At 23.7% G+C, this 19,765-nt stretch overlaps 3 protein-coding genes across 3 annotated transcripts; 2 read left to right on the forward strand and 1 right to left on the reverse strand.

Moving 5' to 3' along the window:
* Positions 1-730: 730 nt before the first annotated feature.
* Positions 731-11,559, forward strand: PCHAS_1342100 (conserved Plasmodium protein, unknown function; the record flags this gene model as incomplete). Its single annotated transcript, XM_016799335.1, has 10 exons — positions 731-5,571; positions 5,672-5,952; positions 6,043-6,139; positions 6,227-6,415; positions 6,533-6,633; positions 6,744-6,785; positions 7,379-7,468; positions 7,563-7,876; positions 8,007-11,415; positions 11,543-11,559. The coding sequence occupies 10 exons, from the start codon at positions 731-733 to the stop codon at positions 11,557-11,559; spliced, it is 9,381 nt and encodes a 3,126-aa protein (XP_016654640.1).
* Positions 11,560-12,333: 774 nt separating this feature from the next.
* On the reverse strand, positions 12,334-16,408 carry PCHAS_1342200 (conserved Plasmodium protein, unknown function; the record flags this gene model as incomplete). Its single annotated transcript, XM_016799337.1, has 4 exons — positions 12,334-12,792; positions 12,875-15,859; positions 15,965-16,059; positions 16,258-16,408. The coding sequence occupies 4 exons, from the start codon at positions 16,406-16,408 to the stop codon at positions 12,334-12,336; spliced, it is 3,690 nt and encodes a 1,229-aa protein (XP_016654641.1).
* A 1,948-nt stretch (positions 16,409-18,356) lies between these two features.
* On the forward strand, positions 18,357-19,560 carry PCHAS_1342300 (conserved Plasmodium protein, unknown function; the record flags this gene model as incomplete). Its single annotated transcript, XM_016799338.1, has 3 exons — positions 18,357-18,459; positions 18,570-18,749; positions 18,839-19,560. 3 exons carry the CDS (start codon positions 18,357-18,359, stop codon positions 19,558-19,560), a joined length of 1,005 nt encoding a protein of 334 aa, XP_016654642.1.
* Positions 19,561-19,765: the final 205 nt, after the last annotated feature.

Genomic DNA, 19,765 nt, shown 5'->3' on the forward strand with positions numbered 1-19,765 from the left:
ATGTATGCCACAAGTTAACTGTAAACAGAATTTTTCATAAAATATATAATAAAATTTTATGAGAAATATGCATATTATATACGTATTTTTTTTAATTAAATACAATAATTTTAATCAAATATATATATAATATTATATGTATGCTACGTATTATATGCATAGTTCCTTTTTTTTTTTTTGTCTTTATACATTAGTGTAAAAAGTGCCATATTCATACGGATTATGTATGCTTGTATATTATATATAAAGAAAGTATTTTATTTCCCTTATTCGAACTAAAATATTATAGATTTTTTTATTATTTAAAATAACTTTATTTTTTTTGTAAAATTTTGCAAAAAAATATAATACATTTAAGTATTCATGTATATTTTATAATATGTGTATGCATGAATTGTGTATATATTATTTTTTTTAATCTGTATAGTAACAATAAACACACAAGAAAATCAAATAAAATAATTTGAATTATGAAAATAAAAATTAAAAAGAAATAAATAAATCACAAAGAGGAAGGGAAGGAAGAAGAGAAAAAAATAGTTACAGTATTATGCTATGTAATTGTGATATCAAATATAAAAAATAAAACCGAATAGCATACGTATACAGCCGATCTGATTATTCATCTTTCAATTTGCAAGGCCATTTACATGTGCCTTTTTATTATGATGTTCGCACTTTTTCCATATTTAATATAATTATTATTTTATTTTTTTAATCTGTTTTTATAATGGAAAAAAGAAAAACTTTAAGAATAGGAAAAAGTGTTGTACATGGGCGAGCGGGCCCATTAAGAGGGGAAATGGATAACAGCGAAAATTATGAAAGGGCTAATAAAAGAAATGAAGAAAATTTTAGTGAATATAATAATGATAATAAAGAAAAATATGCAAATTCTCGATTTAATAATAAGCAAGTTAATGAAAATCGAAATAATGAAAATAAATATGAAGATTCAAAGAACACAACTGAGGATATATTAAATAGCCATTATAACAAAGATGATAGTGAAAATACTAGTGTCGACATTTTTGAGCAATTACTTCAGAGAGAGCTAGCCAAAGGGGCTTTAGGAGGTGGAGTTGTCGAAAATAATCCAAGCAAAATGAAAGGGCATATGGGTAAAATTCAAGACAATAATGTTAATGACATAAAATATAATGGAAACAATAACAAAAATAATAATTTCGATAAATATTCAGGAAATGATCAAACCAATGGAAATAAAAACATGACCAATACCAATAATGAAGAAGAAGATGGTGATGATATGTCTAAAATGAAATTAAATGATCGAATTAACAATTCAGTAGTAAGATATAGAATACATGGATATAATGAAATAATAAAAATATTTTCAAGTAATGAAGATATGAATAAAAAAATGGAAATAATAAACGAACTATTTAAAGATGAAGATTGTATATTAAAATATATATCAGACAATAATGTTATATGTCAATTAAAAGCTAGTGAAATGACAGAAGAATATTTAAATGTTTTAAAAGAAATTTATTTTTATAATTATAAAGATAAATATAAAACAGAAGATGCATTAATTGATTCATTTGTGAATGAATATAGAAATAAGTTATTTAATTTATTTAGTAAAATTTATATTGTTTTATGTGAAAAAATATTAACAAATGTAAAATCGTTTGATAATGGATTTAATATAATAAGTAAAATAATAGAATATTGTTCAAGTGATAAAATAACATTAAATATATTAACAATATTATCTGATCATATGAATTCGATATATATGAAAGCTAATAAATCGATTACAAATATAAAAGGGATAAAAATAAAAGTAGTAGCATCCATGTTATTATTATTTTATAAATTGTTAAATTCTTTTAAAGCGAATGTTATATGTGTAAAGACAATAAATAAATGTTGTCTAAAATTTAATGAAATGGTAGATAAGACAGTTAAAACAAATTTTTATTTATTATATATAGAGATTCTTACTCAAGTTAAAAATAAAGAGTTTCAAAATTGTATATTAAATGAATTAAACAGTCAACAAAAAAATTATATAACAAAAGAATTACAAAAAGATCAAAATGGTGAGCATCCAAAAATTGATGAAAATTTTAAAACGTATTTAACAAATCAAACCCATTTAGATGAAATAGCTAATAACTTAGCAAATAATGCATTTATGATATCTCCAGCAAATTTAATAGATGAAACGGATGTTTTTAAAGAGGTTTGTACAAAACAATGGGAAAAAAGAGTTTTAGAAGGTTGTGTAGATAATAATAATAACAATAGTAATAATAATGCAAATAATAATAACACATCATTGAGTAATGAAAATTTATTACCATGGAAAATAAAAGTAGAAGCAATTAATTTATTATATGAAAAAATCAAATCAAAATTTGCTATAAAAAAAACAGCTTATATAAATACAATATTAGGTATTATCTCTAAACTATTAAAGAATGAATCTGCATTACCTGTTGTTGTATCAACTTTAAAATTACTTCATATATTAATCGAAAAGTTTGAAAAGGATATATATGCTACTGTCAAGAAATTTTCATTTGTTTTATGCTCCAAATTGAAAGACTCAAATAAACAAGTTTCTAATGCTTGTATGGAATGTTTAACGAAAGCTATTATTGTATATAATATAGATACATTTATAGATGATTTATCTAAAAATTTTAAGGATAAAAATAATAATACCAGATTATTAACATTAGAATTTTTAATTAAAGTGTTTGATCATATAGATAAAAAAAATATAATATCTATAATTGATATAACAAAGCATTTATTAAATGATACTGTTGCTAATATTAAAAATGCAGCTTTTAAAGTGTATGCTATGATTATAGCTAATTATACAGAAGAAATTTACCCCTCTTTTTTTAATTCCATTTCAGCTAGTAAAAAAAAATCTATATTAGCTCTTTGCTCATCTGTTCAGGTTGCAAAAAAACAAAACAAAACAGATAAGCAGGAAGATCGAGAAAGCCAAAACTCAAAAAGACAAAAAGAAAATGACAAAAATGATGCATTTAAAAATTCTAAACTAAATAACGAAGAACACTCAGATAATACACTTTCAATACCTAACAATATTATGAACAATTTAAATTCAACAAATTTTTTGCACAAAATTGAAGCACTAAATTCAATAAGCGAATGGCTAAAAGAAGGTGAAAACATTAATAATAATTTTGATTTTGAAAAATTAGTTAATATAATTAAAATGAATTGTTATGAATTTAAAGGCAAATATAGTCAATTAAATTTAGCAATATATGATTTTTTTAGCAAGTTTATAGACATTTTATATAATTGTAATTTTAGTAATAATAATAATAGTTCATTTATAAAAATTATGAACACGTTAATATGTTTATATCTCGAAAAAGTAGCTGATCAGAAAGAGGGTATAATTTGCAGCAATTTTATAAATAAATGTTTTCAATATTTTGATAATAATATTATTATAGACATAGTTATAAAAAACAATTCTGTGAAATTTGCAAAAAGAAGTGAAACATGTATTAAAATTTTACAAAAAATATTTTTAAATAAAGGCCCATCATCAAACATAAATGTTAAACCTCTTGTTTATTTTTTGAAACAATTTGTTGATTCGAAAAACACAAATTTAAAAAATTCATCTATCCTTTTATTACAAATATTATCAAAAAATTTTGGTGATAAAAATGTCTTGTCTTATTTAGAGGGTATATCTGAAAATATAAGACAAATAGTAAAATTAAAAGAGGATCTAGACAAGTTTTTCCAAAAGCAAGGTACAATTAATTTGCAAACTTCTTCTGCTTCCATTTTAACGAAAAGTAATTATGAAAATAAAAATACAAGTTCAGCTGCTATTAGTTCTGGAACAGATAATAAAATAGGAGATAAAAGTTTAAGAAAAACAAACATAATGAATGAAAATAAATCAGCAGATGATATATCCGAGGTATCAAAATGGGAAAAAGTAAATGACAAGCAAGGTAATTCGATTATGCATTTTGAAAATCAAGATGAAAATATGGATGATGATAATACTACAGCATATAGTAGGAAAACTGTAAATACTAATATATTAACAAATAGAGAACAAATAAATAAATATCAAAATAATGAAAATGAAGGATATAAAAATAATGATGGAAATTATTTGAAAAATAATACTATGGTCGAAATTAATTACACAAACCCCTGTCTAAATTATAGTAACTCAATCGTACAGAATAATAAAAATAAAGACGCTGAAATGGATGAAAGAATAACAATGGGAAATAAAAAAGAAGCAATGGATGCAGAAAGTATAAGAGATAAATTTGGAGATGATGATGATGAAAAAATGGTAAAAATTGGAGACATAATAAAAGATTGTGTTAATAAAATAAGTGCAGAAAATATTAACAGTACAGGTAATAATTATAGTAATAGTGAACATACAAATATTGGGCATTCAAGCATACCATCAAATATAGCTAATAAAATAACAAACAATGTTGTAAAAATAATAAATATTATTGAAAAAATAGGAAAATATTATATAGATCCTGATAAATTAGATATGTTAATTAATGATCATATTTTAAAAAAAATATATAGTTGTAATAAAAATAAATGTGTGCAATTATTATATGTTCTTTTATTTTCATTAAGAGAAAATACATATATTTATTCAGATGTTATTTTTGAATTTATTATAAAGATGATTGAAGATACAGATATACCTCTTGATCAAATTGATAAACTCTTAACGTGTATGTGTAAAAATATAGGTATTTCAAAATATATAAGTCTTATAAATAATTATATTTTAAGTGAAAAATTAAATAATATTAAATCGTCGAATAAATTACTTAGTCAAAATTCTGGGGGAAGTGGAAATAATAATTCATATAATTCTCAACAAAATGGACATAACATAAAACATACAAATAGTAATAATAATCTAGGAAATAATAATAAAAATTTTAAACAATTTTCGAAACGAAATGAAATATTAATAGTTATAAATATTATTAATACAAATCATATATTATTATTAAATGAAAATGTTATACAAAAAAAAGTATTAAAATTTTATTTAGATTTATTTTTTGAAGATAATGAACATATAAGAGAAAAATCAAGCAATGTTTTAGATAACATTTATTCAAAATATGGTGCAAATATTTTTTTTAATATATATGAAAAATTGTCTGCTCATAAAAAAGAATGTCTACATGATATTCTTAACCAAATGAAATTAAATAGTGACTTTTCTTTTTTTAAAATATTCTCATCAAATAATTCACAAGTAAAAAGATTGTCAAATAATGAAAGTAACATCAGTACTATCTCATCATCCAATTTTCTAAAATCAAAAAATATAAAACGATTAAATTCTTTTACTAAAACAAAAACTTTAAAAATCGAGTTCCCACCAAATTATAAAATTAAACCGGATAAATTAAAATGGGAAAAAAGCCTTGATCAATCACATCTTAATTATTTGATGAAGGAGTTCAAGTTGTTTAGTAGCCAAGAGCTAGTACTCTGTATGTTTTCCAATAACCCCACCATGATCAATCGGTAAGCTATTCCTGCATATGAATGGGAATAAAAAGTAAAAAACATACATATGTGTGGCCACTTTCCCTACATTTTACATCATTTTTTCCCAACTTGGCAGGTGCATATCCTTTTTTAAAGAATACTTAAGCAACAGTTCGAACCAGTCGACCTTTTTTTCAAAGTGCCGATTTTTAGATTTATTATTAAAATGGATATTTTATTCCATGAGTGTAAATCAAAATAATAAGGAACTATTTGTTGAGTTTATAAATTTGATTAAAATGATTTTAAAAACATTTGAGGATAATTATGTTTTGCTGAATAACCAAGAGCTAGTTATTTTGGTGCATTTTATTTTTGATAAATTAAATAATACGGTTGTTACCCCAGAAATTAGCAGTAAGTCTTTACACCTTTTTAATGCTTCATAATGTTTAATTTTCATTTCTATTCCTTATTTCATGATTATTTTTCTTTTCTTTTTATTAGATAAGTTCAAGGAAATTCTTCTTTCACTATGCTATATCTCGGATCATAAATTATATTTTTCTTACCTTTTGAAACATGCATCCTCCTGTAGCCCAAAGTATGAAATTAACCATATAATAGAAAAGTATACATGTGTGCAAATTTGGAGTATTTAATATATATTTTTTTTTATACAATTTTTTAGGAAAATATGTGATGCTTTAGATATATTACTTAAGCTTATCGTTTTATATAAAGACAAATGTTTAAACATTGAAAAGGATGTCATGAAGATTCTTCAGATTTTTACAGTTCATAGCAAAAATAAAAATGTGACATTTTATTGTTTAAAAATTTTTGCTAATATTCAAAAGTTTTGCCCAAATCTTTACAAGTAATTAAAAAAATGTTGTGTAATTATTTTTGTTTTTATATTTTATCATAAACAGTTGCAAGCTCGTTTAATTGGCACCTATTTTAATTTGTCTTTTTTTTCATATAAATATTATAGGGGGATAGACAATGATGATATAGCTTATTACTTAAAAAGCAAGGTTGACGAATTTATCGAAAAATGGCCAAATTATAATGAATCGTCAAATGACATTCAAGGTAAGCCCGCCGAGCCTGTTCATGCACATATCATGGAACTATACTGAAAAAAAAAAAAACTAATTATGTACTTGTCTTGATATATATTAAATACTTTTTCAATTTTGCAGAAAATAAAAATATTAGTTCATGTCCTAGCGATAACTCTGAAGGTAAAAAAATGCAAACATTATTATACATTTTATATATATAGGCAGTTTTTTATTTTAGTAAAAGAATATGGCAGATAGAATAGTATTTTAGCTAGTTAAAAAAATTTATTTTTACGCATAGCATATTGAAATATTATAAAATATCAAAGTAATTTAGTAAATTTATTTTTACAACGGTTTTAGCAATATATATATGTGTGTGTTTGTATTTACACATAAATGTATATTTATATTGATTACATATTTTTTCTTTTTTCTTCTTTTTTTCATGTGAAGAATCATAACACTTTTTTTTATTTTTATAAATTATGTTTACATTTGCATTGCTATTTTTACCATATTTTACCTGTCTGTTCATGTGATTGTGTTTTTCATTTTGCCCGTTATTCCACCTCTTTTTCTCGTCCATTTTGTTTGCTATTCCGCCTATTTTTCTCGCCTATTTTCTCCTCCATTTTCTGCCATTTTCTCTGCCATTTTCCAATTCCAATTGAATCAAATTTTTTACAGTCTTAAAAATTTACAACTATGCACTTTTTTGATGCTTTATTTTTTCCCTTTCTTTCTCTGGTATATTTATGCTAATTTTGCAGGAATTGTCAAAGACGAAGAGTATGAAAAATTAGTAAATTACATAAGGGCTAATGCAGAAAAACGGAATGCCATAAAAAATGAAGTAGAAGGTAATAGCAAATGGATGCATATGCTTGTCTATGAATATAATTTTTTTTTACAATTTCTATATATGCTCATTGTAAATCCTTTCCACTTTTGTAGAATATGTTAACGAATTTCAAAACAGTGTCGAGGAAATTTTAAAAGTGAAAAATGAAATAGAGAATGCTGAAATTCATAAAATAAATGAAGACTACATAAATAACCAAATAGCATGTACTAGTATATCAAAAAATTTAAATTTAACGATGAATAGCAATAACTATTCAAAAACGAAGGAATTATTCCATATTTTAGAATCGAAGAATAATGAAAAAGCAGATGGTTCAAATACTTATGAAAATTCGATGATATATTTTCGTTTTGTTTATCTTGCTTCGTTTTTATACTCCGACAATGTTGAAACGATTTCGAAGGTGAGTCTTGTAAAGCTGTCATATAAAATGTGTGTAAAATATGTACAAGCTGTGTACATATATACAATACATCACTTCATTTTGAACCAATTTGGTGAGTCAAATATGTCCTCTTTTTCAACTTTCTTAGGTGTGCAAAATAATTGTGGAGAACATAATACAACTTGGAAAAAAAAGCAAAAATGGAAATTTTATATTAAGAGAAAGCGGAAATTATGTTTTTAAAAATTTTAATTTATTTATCATCCTTATTAAAGGAGCAAATTTTGCATTAAGATATTTATTTCAAAAAAAATTTGATATGGATTTAAATTCATCATTTATTCATTTTAATGCAATACTAAGTACAGTTTTATTAGTAGACATATTGATGAAGAAAAAAAGTTGTATAGCTAAATTGTCCTATGATCATTTTTCGTTTTTTTTTATTAACACAATAGTATGTTTAAGTATATATACAAAAATAATACACACAAATAATTATATATATTTATTTAAAAATGGAGAAATAGCAAGAAGCTTAGTTACAAGTATATTAAACAATTTATTAGGACGTGAATTTTTAACAAACCATTCGAAATTGTTGGAATATGTTTGTAATGTCTCATTTAGCTTAGGATTTGATATTATGAAAAATAATGCAATTTTAATTGATGATATATGTGACCCTAGTGAATTTTATATATATATAAATACTTATGTTAAAATTTTAAATAAAATATATAAAAAAATTATGACAAAAATTTCAGAAGAAAATAAAAAAGAAAATAATTTTGTATATAGAATATTAAATATACTTTTTACGAATTTAAATAAGTATGATATATTTTTGTCTAATATTGAAAATGAAAAAACAAGGAAGAGAAAAATAGATACTATACATGAAGAAGAAGTGATAAATAAAATGAAAAATGCAAATCAAATTAACAACATGCACAATAATAAAAAAATGTGTAACGAAAAGTTAACTGTTGAAAGAATGAATAATGAAAAAACGGATGAAGAAAGCAATTTTCAACTTGGATATAATTCAGATGCTTCTGTCTATGATTGTAAAACTACATATTATGAAAATTTAAATATCGATTATATGAATAATAGTACGAACTTGGTGATAAAAACTGGAAGCGTTAAAAGTGCAAGTATACAAAATAGTGTGCCAAAAAATGTTAGCAATATTAATAGTTATTCAAATTCGCGAAATAAAAATAGTATAGACGATGGAATGTATAGCGAATCTGTGAAAAGAAAAAGAGACTCATATACAAATGCAGAAATGGATACGATATACAAAAATCGAGCTGATTTTATGGATAAATATTTATTTTTTATTCAATTGATTTTTTGTGGTATTAAAAAAAACAATCCATTAATTCTTATGGCATATATTAAACATGAACTTATAAATAGCTATAATGAAAATATAAAATATTATTTTAAAAAGTTAGAAATATTATTAAATAAAGATTTAAAACATTCTGTACCAAATGTTAATATAAATATAACTCCAGATAACTATTTATTAGACTTTTCATTTGAAGAATTTATAAATCAAAATAGCCATTTTAAAGATACAGAAAAATCTATTTTTGAATCTTATCAAAATGTTCTTAATCAATATTCAAATTTTGAATCAGAAATTATTTACAACAGTTTTGATTTATCAATTGATGATGTTATACAAAAAAAAAAAGAATTTTTGGAATCGCTTAAAACGATAAATGTTAGTGAAATCACTTTTAATAATAATAAATTTGAAAACTTAAAAGAAACTATATATGAATATATTAACGATTTGGAAAGTACACATATGATGGATGAAATACAAAATGCTGAGATGTCCTTTAGTTATGATTTCCTTTGTACTATGTATAGGATCCCAGTCGATTCAGACAAATCGAAAAGTGTATATCAAAGCAGTAAGCAATTAGAAAATACCAGACAAAACGAACTATTTCAAACAGATAAAAGGAAAGAGACACATTCAAATGATCCAATAGACAATGAAAATGAAAATTATCATCCATCAGAAAAGGACCTAAGCAATATTAACCAAAATGAAGATAATAATAAAAATGATTTTGCTTATAAAAAGGAAACACAAAATGAATACAAATCTGATACAGAAAATAATAACAAATTAACGCGTATTAGTCATAATATATATTTAAGAAATGAAACTGTTGAAAATATAGACATGAATGAGTTGCAAAAAAAGTATAGCCAAGGCCATAACTTCTATGAAAATAATGAACAAGCACAAAATGGTGAACCCATTAATCAGTATAATTATAAATCAGATCAAGACAAAGAAAACGATTTGCTTTATCAAAATCAAAAAAGCATATATAATAAGCAAACCGATTTAAGTTACGAAGAGCATGATATAGATAACCCCAACCAAATGGAAGATAAATATAATGCATCTAAAAATAAAAACAAAAATAATAGCAATCTAAGAAATGCAACTCCAGATCCAGAACATAGCAAAGATCAATTAGAAATTAATTCGATAACTAGTACCCCATTTAATGAACTTGTAAAATGCAGTAATAATGATATTGAAGATGATGAATATGCAGAAGCTATGAAATACACATCCGGAAATTATTCCCACATATGCGTATCTAATTGTAGTAAGAATTATGTAGAAGAAACAGAAAAGGAACAAGAAAGAGATGACGAACAAGTTGAGCAAACAAATGATATTGATATGCCTAGAAGAAAATGTAATGTATCAAATTTTTCAGAAGTTATAAATGATGAGGACAATTCAATAAATTTCCAACAAAATAAAGAATCTGATATTTATGAAAAGCCGAATGATAATATAGAAAATTCGATAAGAGGATGCTCTAACAGTTCATATAAAAATGAAAAAGAAATAAATAATCCCCATTGTGTTCTTAGAAGGACAAAATTAACTGATAAAGGATTTAATATTTTTGATCGAAATAAACAAACTAATTCTAAAAGTGCAACAGCACCTAAAACATTCTTAAAAAGTAAAACAAGTGTTAGAAATTTAATAAATAAATATGAATCTCAACGAGAAATGCCTAATTTATGTAATTTAAAAACAAATACAATTTTTTCTCAAAAAAAAACAGAAAACTATCATAATAATAGTAGTATAAATAATAGAGAAGCTAATAAAATACCTACAAATAGAATTAATAAATTTGGTTATACCAATAAGCTGATTTCAAATGGGGGTAACAATAGTAGCAACAAAGAGAAAAAATATTCTTATGAAAGAAGTTTAACTTCCATTTCAGATATAAAAAATAGACAAGATCGAAAAGGCATGCACAATTTGGCTAGTCATATTTCAAATGATGTAGGCTTAAAATCTTTCCCAACTAGTAGTAGTGTTTCTTCTAATCTTAATGATAGAAAAAATTATACTCATCCAACAAGCGATACTAGACTAAACAATATTTTTGATAACAAACTCCACGATGATCATCACAGAGAAAATATATCCAGTTCTACAAAAAGGAAAAATCAAATTGGCATTCCAATTCCAATGAAAAAAAGTATATTATGAATCTGAATTTTACATGTGAAAATAATACTATTTGAGTGTGCATATTTATTTGTGGCCGTCTTTTACACTTTATCCAATTCTATACATATGCATATTTTTGTATATTTCCTTTATAGAAAACACGAATAGATAATAGCTATTTGACCCATATCAATGAAGAGCAATATTTGCCGTCAAACGACTAACGTGTAATTCGCAGGTGTATAAATATGTCTATCATGGAAAAAATAAAAAGAATACTGGAAAAGGCAAACAAAATTTTCTACCATATGCAACTGTTCATTTAGATGATATGTTTTTTTTTTTCTGAATTATGTCGCTTTTTTATTTCACAATATTTCGTTTCATTATGTTTGTTCTATTTCTTTCAACTTTTTTTTTAAGTTCTTTACTTATTTGTTTTTACCTTTTTTAACACATTTTAAACCAAATCAAATATGGATTTTTTTGTTTTAAAAATAATAAAAAATACGAACAAATATGTTTATTTTATTTTATATAACACATTTTTTGATTTGATTTTTTTGTTAAAAAATTTTAAATAATCAAAGATTCAATTTTTTTCTGAATGTTAAGGTTAAAAAGTGAGACCCCAAATGGAACTCGCTTTTACGCATATAAATGTGTGCAAATGTAGCCAAAATAAGTTGAAAAAAAAAAAAAAATAAAATAAAATAAAAAATAGCTAGTAATGCATTAATAGTTCAGGTTAAAAATGTAAAAAATGTGTTCATCATTAGAGAGGTGCATATTTAGCAACAAATAAAAGACGAAATAAGCAATATAGGAATAGCATACGCTTGCATATGCATCCATATATATGCTTTATAAAACATATTATAGTATGACAAAGAAAAAAAAATGGTTGTTCATGTGCATACACATGCGTACCATTTTTGCGGATGCTTCAAAATTTGTAAAAGTAATTATTGAATGGCAGTAGTGCCTGGTTTGACAAAACATCTGTGATCCATGAGTCATTTAATAAAGGTATACTAAAATTATAAGATGGAAAAGATATATTTTTTTTAAAAATATTTATAGATATATAATGATTTTTTTGACTCATTTCCATATTTTCTGTGTTCATAAAACCAAAATATGTTAAATGCCCATTTTCAATTAAAAATATTATATTCATAAATATATTTTTATTTATATATTTTAAATCGCTAAAATTTAAATCATGCATACTTAATATTTCATTAATATCATCTTCAACGATTTTAACATCAAACTGCTCAGAACATAATCTTAAATTAATTCCTTCTTGTCTCAGCTTTTTAATCGTTTCTTCTGTATATTTGCTATCAACACTGTCTTGAATTACATACAGGTAATATCCCCACAAAACTTTGCTTTCCCACTGAAAATGTATGAACAAATAGGTATGCATGTATGTATATGAACAGGCATATGCAAGTATACACAACTTTAGTTTGACTTACCTTCACATCATAGGGCAATCGATAGATATTATCATTGTGGTGAATAATTCTGTGATCATCTTCCTTTCCCTTTAGGGATATAAAACCATACACATGAACTTCATATATCCAATAAAAAGTAAATAAATCAGTTTGAATATAAAATTTTTTTGAACTATATTTTTTATGAAGAGTTTCATTTAAATTGTGTAAAGCATTTATATCTACTTGAAGTTTTGGATTTGATATATCATTAGATAATACAATTCCAAAAATAAATAATTGTTTGTTATCATATTTTCGTATTTCAATTTCACTTGATGTAATTGCATCATTTATACTGTTTCTATATTTAAATGTATATTTCGTTAAATCATTTGAATATTCAACTTCTTTTTTTTTTAATACATATAAAATAAGTTCACGGATTTCTTTTTCTTCCTTGCTAAATACATTAGTATTGTTATCATTTATGAAAGCAAATATGCATGTAACAGAATTAGTTATCTCTTGTTTTTTAATAATAGCTTCGTTTATAACTGTCGGCATTTCATTATGTTTATCGTCATTTCCATTGTTTTGGATATTATTATGATTCTCTACTTGTGCATTAATAATTGCATCAACATTTCCGACGGCATTATCATTTTTTATTTCATTTCCAATTCCAGATGTGATACTGCTCATTATCTTGTTCATAATATTATCTCCAATTTTGTTTAGACTTGATGAAGAATTATTATTAGCAGAGTCTTGATTAAAAGGTATATCACTAGTATGTGGTTGTGTTGGACCTTCTTTTGAATAACCTTCTCGTGCTTGTTCATCCTTTGTTTGTGTATTTAATATTGAAGCAAATGAATTTTTAAAAAAGTTGTTACATAATTTATCTACAGTATGTTGAGTTGTATGGGTATCTTTTTTTTGGGCCTTAAGAATTTTTTTTTTTTTTATTTGATTTATCATTATATTAATATAAGAAGGTTTAAATAAAGGAATAGCTTTTATCTCTTCATATTTGTCCATATAATTATTAATATAGTATATACAAATAGAAGAAATGTAAGTATCAAAAAATATATTATTTAATAAAATATTATGAATAAGTGTATTTTTTTCATATGCTTCAACGGTATATAATAATTTTTTTTCTTTAAGTAAATATTTAGTGTAATTATCATTAATATCATTTAATTCGTTTATTATTTTATGTACATCCTTTTCTTCAATTATTTTACAATGTCTTTTTACAACATTTGAAATAAATTTATAACTATTCAAGGGGTCATATATGATGTAATTCTGTTGTATATGGTGTACCGTATTTTGAAATGAAGGTTCAATAACCGTTGGATCATTATTGTTGGTGTGAGTAGGAAGTGTGTTATCTGTTTGTTGATATAAAACAATAGCATCTGTATCTGCTTGAGTTGGTGGATTATATTGCAATTGTAACAAATCATCATTGACAAAAGATGAAGGAATGTTTTCTGAATTTTTATATATATTCCCTTTTGATAATAAGAATTTATTGATTGGTATAATATTTTGTAAAAATTTATGAATATAAATAAAATTAGATTTAATATTTTTTTCAAATTTTCTAAAATTATCATAAAATTTGTTTTCTATCATATTTAAAAAATGTAAAGATTTATTTTTTCTTTCATCATAATCTACCATTATATATAGATTGTTCATAACATTATAAGTATTCATTAAATAAAGAGCTTTTAATAGGATATAAAAATTATAAGGAATCATATTTCCTTGTATGATTATACTTTTATAATCAAAATTTCGATTAATATCTTTATGTACATTATCATCAAAATTTATTGTATTTTTATACATTTTTGAAAAGAAAAATATAAAATTACTTATTATATAATATACTTTTATCTTGTCTTTTTTTTTATTAATATGTTTTGCTACACATCGATAAAAAAATTTCACATCTTTTTCACATATTTCTATTATATTTACATCATAATTATAATTGTTGGGTAAATTTATTTCTTTCATAAAATCGCCTTTTAATTCATTATATATATATTCTTCTGAATCTACTTGTTTATTTAGTAAGTTAAATATTTTTGCATTCCCCTTTAAATCGACATTCGTATTATTAAACTCGTCATATGCATTTACATGATTATCTGTAATGTTTCTTTTTGGGTTTTGCATATTTAAATAGTTACATATTTCTTCATTATCATATAAAACAATTCCAAGCTCGTTTGGGTCTCCATTCGTTTCAATTTGTTTGGTTGTCTTTTTTTTTTTTTTTTTTTTCAAGCCATTATCAGTTTCACTAAAATTGTCATCTCCACTTTTGCCGTCACTATTACTTAAGTTCATTTGTTCCGAACTATCATCAATATCATTTTCATGTTTTCTTTTTTTTTTTTTTTTTTTTTTTTTCTCTTTCCCCCCTTTACCTCGATATGTGCATTTATTATTCAAATTTTGAAGTTGATTATTTTCTATACTATTTTTTTTAGAGGCTAATGATATTTCTCCTTTCGTTAAAGGTACAAAAGATGAATTTTTTAAATTTTCATAATGTTGTTTTTTTTTTTTATATGTATCATTATTTTGCATTTCTTCATAAAATAAATCATAATATTTTATATTATTTTCTTTTAATAATTTTAAAAAACTATCACTATATTTTGTTAATTTAACATATTCGGGTGTAAAAATGCCACTAAATTCGTTGGTCATAATTAATGCTTGATTTTTTTTTATTCTTGAATCATGTAACTGAATTATACAATCATTTAGACTTTTAAAAAGTTCATATTCACTATTATCTTTAATATCTCGATTATTTTGATTTTTATATTTTTCTAAAATCTGCCCATCCTTTTCATTAAAGCACATAAAATAATACATGCATTCTTTAAACAGGTGCACAATTTTCCGGATTAGCATTTCTTCTGTTTTCATAAGTTCCTTTTCCTCGGGCATTTCAATTTCGAGCAAATACTTTTTCGCGCCCCCCTAAAGAAAGAAATTTTCATTTTGTCAGTAAGCAGTCATGTGCATAAGCAAGTGTATAAACCTGCATAAGTGTGAACAAACGTGTGTAACTACTTATGGCCCTACCGTACTATCATCATTATCAACCTTTTCGATGTTCCTTAATTTATACCCCTTTGACAAGAAGACTGAGTTGAAGTAGTCGAAATCATTATTGTTGCCTGAAGTTTGGAAAAGAAAATAAAAGGACAAACATATGTATGTTCAATTTTGTGTATAATAGTATGCTTTGTTAAGGCACAACAATTGTGTGTGCACACACGTGTAATAGTAAAAAGGAGTAGACACTAAAAAGGGTAGCAACATGTAGCAAAGCAAAACGGATGTGTGTATGCATATTATTTGTGTTAGTCTAGTACAATTTCCGATGTATAATTTATCAGGATAATCAAAAGAATGGGGGTTCCTTAAACTATATTTTAAATACTTATGCCAATGGCTGTTTGAGTCATACTGTATTTTTATACGGTCTATCAACAACGTCTGAGTTACATCATCATAATTCACCATGATTTAATTGACATTCATAAAAATTATAAAAAATAGTAATAAGCATAAAAAAACATAAATAAAGATATACAAACTTAACGCAAAAAAATACTTAAAAATATTTACTTAAAAAAGTTAGAAAAAAGATTAACATAAAAAATAAATGTAATAATCAAAAAAAAAATGAAAATACACTTTTTATGTATTTTTCTTTCAAATATATATCATCAAACAGCTTTTAGATTATTTATTATATTTCAAAATAGTTTTTTAAAAAAAAAAAAAAAGAATACGAGTTGTGACACGAAAAAATATGGGGTAAAAGAATAGAGAAAAAAATATGAAAAGTAAAAATATGAAAAGTAAAAATGTGAAAAGTATAATTATGAAAAGTAAAATTATGAAAAGTAAAATTACGAAATAGGATAAGGAAATTACATTATTTTTTGTTTTCCCCTATATAAAAATTTTACGCAAAAAATAATAAATTTAAAACAACACACAAAAAAAAAAAATTAAAATTAAGGGAAATAGAGAAAAAGCATATAAGAATATATGATCGTAAAAAAAAAGAAATAGGAATCATTAATATTATTTGTGCATTTGGAAAATATTATATTTTGTGGATTTTATATTATTAATTCTTAATCATTTGTTAAACTAATTAAAAAAATATATATTATATATTACACACATTGAGAAAAATACTTATTAACAAGCCATTTTTTAAAGAATAATCATACACACAAAGTATTTATTTTTTCATTTATTATTATTTGTCTTCTATATAAAAAGGTGTAAAATAAAAAAATATATATTTACTTATGGTATGTTCTTTATTTCTAATTTATATCTCGTTCACCAATATAATTTAATCAGGCTTGAGGAATGAATATACTTACATTTTATTTATACATTATGAATTATGGCAAAATTATTCTTATACTTTACAAACAATTTTTAATGTCCCATTCTTTTGAAGCATATTTAATAATGAGACTTCCTTTTTTTTAAGACACCAATATAAGATGAAAAAATAAAACAAAGAACTATAACTCTACACTATACACATTCCTATCCTATAACATATGTATACATAATTAAGGAAACGAAAAAATATATGTTAACAAGACATATCTTTTTTTTGAAACAAATACTATGGCAACACTGTTTAGTAAATACAATGGGGTATACTCTAAACGTCCAAATTGTAAGAACTATTCATTAATATAAAAAAAAAAAAAAAAAAAAAAAAAATTATATTTTTCCCTTGAAATAATTACTAAAATTACGGCAAAAAAAATGGTTAGCAAATTTGTTACTTAATTGGTACTGTTGCACATGTTAGTATCCATTTGAAAAGACATTTATTGGATATGCTTATTTTATAAAATTCAAAATTAATTAAATTTATAAGACATAAATATTATCCACTTATTTATTCCCATTTTTTGTCTTATAATTTATTTTTATAAGATCGAAGGAAGCAATTTATTTGTTATACAAATTAATGTATATTCATTTTGGTATACGACATTTTTTTAGCATTTTAATTGGCGTATTAAAAAAATGTAAAACACAAATAAAATTTAAACTTTAACAAAATAGACTCCTACAAGGTCATTCCATTTATTGTGTCTACTTTATCAATTTATTTCCCTCCTTTTAAATGTTTTAAAAAAATATTTCAACATATATTCCTAAACATGCAATGAGGCAAATATTATGTCATTAAATTATTACACACTATAAGGGGTCTTAAAAAGTTACAAAAAAAAATTGTGAAAAATTGGAAAAAATATATTTATATACTATAACAAAAGGGAACACACATTACTGTTTTAAAATAAACAATTGTAACTGTGCATGTTCTTAATAAAAAATGCGTATAACTCTTAATAAAAATATATGTTATTAACATTCTCAATGCTTATTTGTTTTTTCCCTTTTTACCTGTCTGTTCATAAAAATGTCTCAACAAAAGGAGGACGAAAAGCGGGACGAAAAACGGGAAGAACAAAGTGATGACTACTTCAGCACAATAACAAACTACTTTTATAATTTAATATACGGTACTACTTTTCATTGTACATACGCATGCTTGTTTACTCAATGTTGTAGTACATACCCAATGAATGTATTGCTGATTAATAATTTTTTTTTTTTTTTTTCAATGTAAAAGGTAATGAAAATAGTCAAAATTTAAAACCAGATAGCTTAAATCAAAATGTTTATGACGATATTGTAGAAAAACACAAAAATAGCGTTCACCAAATTGTGTATAATTTAAAATTAAAGCGTGGATCGAATTTTAATGGACCCACCAGATTTAGCATAAGCCAGGAAAGCGAACAAGCCCAAGGTGCGCTCAGCTTATATTACCCATCATCTTGTATACATATGCATATTGTAAAAAATTAACTTTGCATTTTTCGACACCTTTTTATTTAGGCTTGAAGGAACTACCACATACGGAAAACAAAATTATCGAAAATTTTGAAAGTCAGGAAAATGAAGAAGACAACCCACAAAATTTGGAGGACAAATATGATCTAAAGAAATCACATAAAAAGAAAAGAGGAAAAAGAAACAAAAAAAAAAATTTTGATATTTCAACATCCGAAACATTTCAAACAAGTAAGCCAAATGAAAATGAAGAGGATAAAGAAACAAAAGAGATGAGTAGACAAAAAAATTCAGAGCCAACAATTTGTTATGAAGAAAATCAAATAAATCCTATCATAAAAATCAATGATGAAGATAAGAAGACAACAAAGGAAGAAGAAAACAACTTTGAAACAGACCCAATCGATGAAATGGAAAAAAATCAGAGCAATGAAAATGCCCTAAGACATAACAAAAGAGAAAGAAGAAAAAAAAAACAAACAACACATAATAATTTTATTAAACCTCTCAATAATAAGCTAACCAATTTGGATAATATAAATCAAAATGATCATGAAACATTGAAAAAAACAAAATGTAATACAAATAAAAAAAATAATGACAACATGAACATAAATTATATACTGGATAATAATAAAAAATTTGTAAATATTAAAAGTAATAAAGAAAAAAAAGATGATGTTATAAAACTGCCAAAAATTAATTTAAATTCTCATAATAAGTTTTTGTCAAGTGAAGAAGAAAATGAAAAAAAAACAAAATTATAAACAATAAGGTAATTTTTTTTTTTTTTTCGTTAAATTATGTTATAATTAAAAAAAAAATTTTCCAAAATAATTCATGTATTTTTTTCAATTAAAAATGTGTTTATGTTATTTTGTATATTTAAGTGATGCTTAATAAAAATGCTTAGGATATCCATTTTTTCTTCGTCTATAAACATTTAAAAAAAATATATAAAATAAATCGATT

Source organism: Plasmodium chabaudi, assembly GCF_900002335.3.
Source record: "Plasmodium chabaudi chabaudi strain AS genome assembly, chromosome: 13".
Classification (NCBI taxonomy): Eukaryota; Apicomplexa; class Aconoidasida; order Haemosporida; family Plasmodiidae; genus Plasmodium; species Plasmodium chabaudi.